Source organism: Helianthus annuus, chromosome 11 (assembly GCF_002127325.2).
Source record: "Helianthus annuus cultivar XRQ/B chromosome 11, HanXRQr2.0-SUNRISE, whole genome shotgun sequence".
Taxonomy (NCBI): Eukaryota; Viridiplantae; Streptophyta; class Magnoliopsida; order Asterales; family Asteraceae; genus Helianthus; species Helianthus annuus.
Window position 1 is genome coordinate 133,115,081 of NC_035443.2, and position 3,372 is coordinate 133,118,452.

At 33.5% G+C, this 3,372-nt stretch overlaps 1 protein-coding gene across 1 annotated transcript; it reads left to right on the forward strand.

Annotated features, from left to right (window-relative positions):
- The first annotated feature begins 887 nt into the window (after window positions 1–887).
- On the forward strand, window positions 888–3,137 carry LOC110888248. Its single transcript, XM_022135780.1, has 2 exons — window positions 888–1,205; window positions 3,045–3,137. Exons 1-2 carry the CDS (start codon window positions 888–890, stop codon window positions 3,135–3,137), a joined length of 411 nt encoding a protein of 136 aa, XP_021991472.1.
- Window positions 3,138–3,372: the final 235 nt, after the last annotated feature.

Sequence of the window (3,372 nt, forward strand, 5' to 3'; positions counted from 1 at the left end):
CAGCTAAACAGCAAATGAGTTTTCTTGCATCAGTTCTAGAATCGTATGAAGGTCTAGTTGCAGGCAGAATTGGAAACTCCGAACTGACCAAAGAAGACTACGACCAGATCGATCCAGCAGAAATGGAACTCATTGACATACGTTGGTGTTTAGCAAGTTGCATTCGAAGAGCACAGAGATACATGGAGATTACTGGGAAGCAATCATTAGGCGGTCAGTCAACAAAGCTTGGATTCGACAAATTCAAAGTGACCTGCTTCAGATGTAAGCAAAAAGGTCATTTCAAAAGAGAATGCAGAAATGCTGAAGTTGACGAAACTGAAAAACCTTTCAGTGATGATTATTATCCAAAGGCGATTTACCACCGCAGTAAAGAAGAGCCAAAAATGATTGAAAATGTTTCCAAAGAGAAGTCCAGAGCTCTTACTGTATTCCATGATGATGAAGGATATGATTGGAGTCAGATTCTTCCAGAAGAAGATCGTTTGGAAAATATAGTTACAGCTCATGGAAGAAAAACATCAAAAAGTCAACATTATTTTTTCGTTGCTGAAATTCAAGAGGAAAACAAAGAAGGAAAAGGCATAGCTGAAATAAAAGAGAAAACCAGGGAAGAGATTCTGAGTGAGAAAACTTACAGAGAAAGAAACATTGCTTGGAACAGGATGAATTTAATGCAAGAAGAATATGAAAGTGCAGTGATCAATAAGAGATGGGATAAGAAGTGAGAATGCTACATCAACAGAAATGGTGAACCTGTTATTCCCAAGGAAGACATAATCTTTGACGATGTTCTGTTAGTAATCCCTCGATCCGTCGAATACTATACTAATGTTGAAAAAGATAAAACATATGTGAAGAAATTTGAAAAACTCCTTAGGGATGTTATGACTTCAAGTTTGAAGAAGAGGGATGAAGAGAGAATGAAGAAGAATGTTGAGTGTATGGTTGAAGAGTTGAAGAAGGTTGTTGAAGATGTAAAAGTTGAAGCTATGAAAGTGGAGTTTGTGAAGATAGAAGAAGAAGTTGTTGAAGAAAAAGCTGTTACAGAAAAACAGCATGTTGATGAAGAAATAATGAAGAAGAAAGAAGAGAAAGAAAGTTTGAATGTGGATAGTGTTGGTGATGAAGGTGCTGGTGATGAGAAGAAGGAAGAGCTGAAGCAGACAGATGCAGCAATAAACACCGAGGTGCCAATCACTGAGGTAAATTCTGATTCTGGAATCTTAAAAACTATTGAAAAGTGCAAGAAATGCATGGAACCATGCAGTGCTTGTACTGAAAAAGATGAGAAGTTCAGAACAAGAAATCTTGAATTCACAAAAGTTGAAGAAGTTTTCAAAAATAAATGCAAAGAAATGTTAGAAAACGAAAAAGTTTTAAAAGATAATAATGAAACACTTTCAGAAAAATATAAAAAATTAGAAAAAGAAAATGAGATTTTGAAAGAAAATATTTTGAAAAAAGACAGAAGAATGTGATCAAAAAGAAAATCTTTGTCAAGAAACCAAGAAAGAATATGATTCGATAAAATTGGCATATCACATTACAAAAGAATCATATGAAAAGGTGAAGGGTGAAATGAAATTTGTTCAATCAAGATTGAATTATTGTTCTGAAACATCAAAGGAACTAAAACGAATGTATGAAATTAAATAAGATGTTGTAAATTCATATATTGAGGATGTTGCTAAGCTAAAACGTCAGATTGCTGGTTTAGAACAGGATAACAACAAATTAAAAAGTTACCATGCGTCTTCATATGTGCTTGAAAGAATTTTCAACATAAAACCGGATGGAAAAGATTCTGAGCAAAACAAGAAAGGTATTGGCTCAGAGTTTCATCAAGTTCCACCACCGGAAAAGTTTGTATCTTATGATGATGAAAAGGTCGAAAAAGCTTTCAACATGGTAGATCAATTGCCAGATAACATTGACATAACCTATTCCAAATCAGATGATTCTAGTGATTCAGAGGTGGTAGGTAAGGTCGTTGAAAGTGTGTTGAAAGAAGAGTCAGTTGATACAGGTAATTCTGAATCACAGGATGAAAGTGAAGGTAATTTTCATGATGGATATCTGAAAAACACAAAATCCCAGAAAAATTTGATTGATGATACAAAAGGATTGGTTTATACCATGATTGGATCGGACAAATTATTCTTAGATGTTGTATTCCCGATTCAGAATGTGATTTCAGAAAAGATTGACAAAGTTTTTAAGATGGTTGAAATTGAAAAGACTGAAATTCCAAAGTTTGTTGGTAAAGGTCACAAAACTTTTTATAACAAACCTGGTTTCAAAAAGAAAAACATGAAGGCTGGGTTGGGTTATAAGAAGAAACAAAATGGGAAGAAAAATGAAATACCAAATTATCAGGCAAAAATAAAATTTAGACAACAGTCTAATGATGAGTTCTTAGCTCAAAAGAAAAGGCAACAACCACAGGTCAAAGATGTATCCAAGAGAACATGTTTCAAATGTGATCAAATTGGACATCTTGCACGCAAGTGTCCAAATCTGAAACCTGTTGATGTTGAGTTGAAAAAGAAGTCTGAAAATGTTGAGAAACAAAATCTAAGGATGTGAAACAGAGGTCAGCCAGATTTGATTCGAAACAAACTTGGAGGTATAATACAAACAACTTTGCTTCCAATCAAACTTGGAAATCAATCCCGAATAAGTTCGATTCAAGACAGACCTGGAATTCTCACACACCCAGATTCAGAACAACGCAAAGTTGGAAAAAAACGGTTGATATGACAAAACCTCAACAGTTTTGGAAATCAAATGTTGTTCAAAATCAAAATGTTCAAAAAGATTCACATTTTTATAAACGAGTCACTCCAAAAGGTCAAACATGGAGTGTTAAGAAACAAATGACTTCATTAAATGATTAAAAGATTGAAGTTAAAATTGAAAAAGTCTTTGTTCAGAATGACAAACATTTTCCGACAATGAATGAAGTTTATTTTGTTGAAATGCCTAAGGTCAAACAGGCTTGGTCAAAATTGTTCAAGTAATTGAGTAAGTTGACTGTGCAGGTGCTCAAGAAAACTGAAGATTGTGAGAATGGATTTCTGAGCAGCCTGGCACAACGAGAGGAGGAGAAGGCTGCAGAACCCTGTGTTGGTTGAAACAGGGAGTTTATTTGATTACTGTAAATAAATAAACAATATTTCTAAAAAACCTAAAAATTGAAAAATTTAAAAACCAAAAATATGTTTTTATTTTGTCAAAAATTTTGAAAAATAAAAAATATGTTTGTTTTTAAATTTGTCCAAAAAAAGTTCAAAAATTAAAAAAAAAATATATATGTTGATTGAATATGCTGACCCTCACGGCGGAACAAACATGATTAATTTCACAATA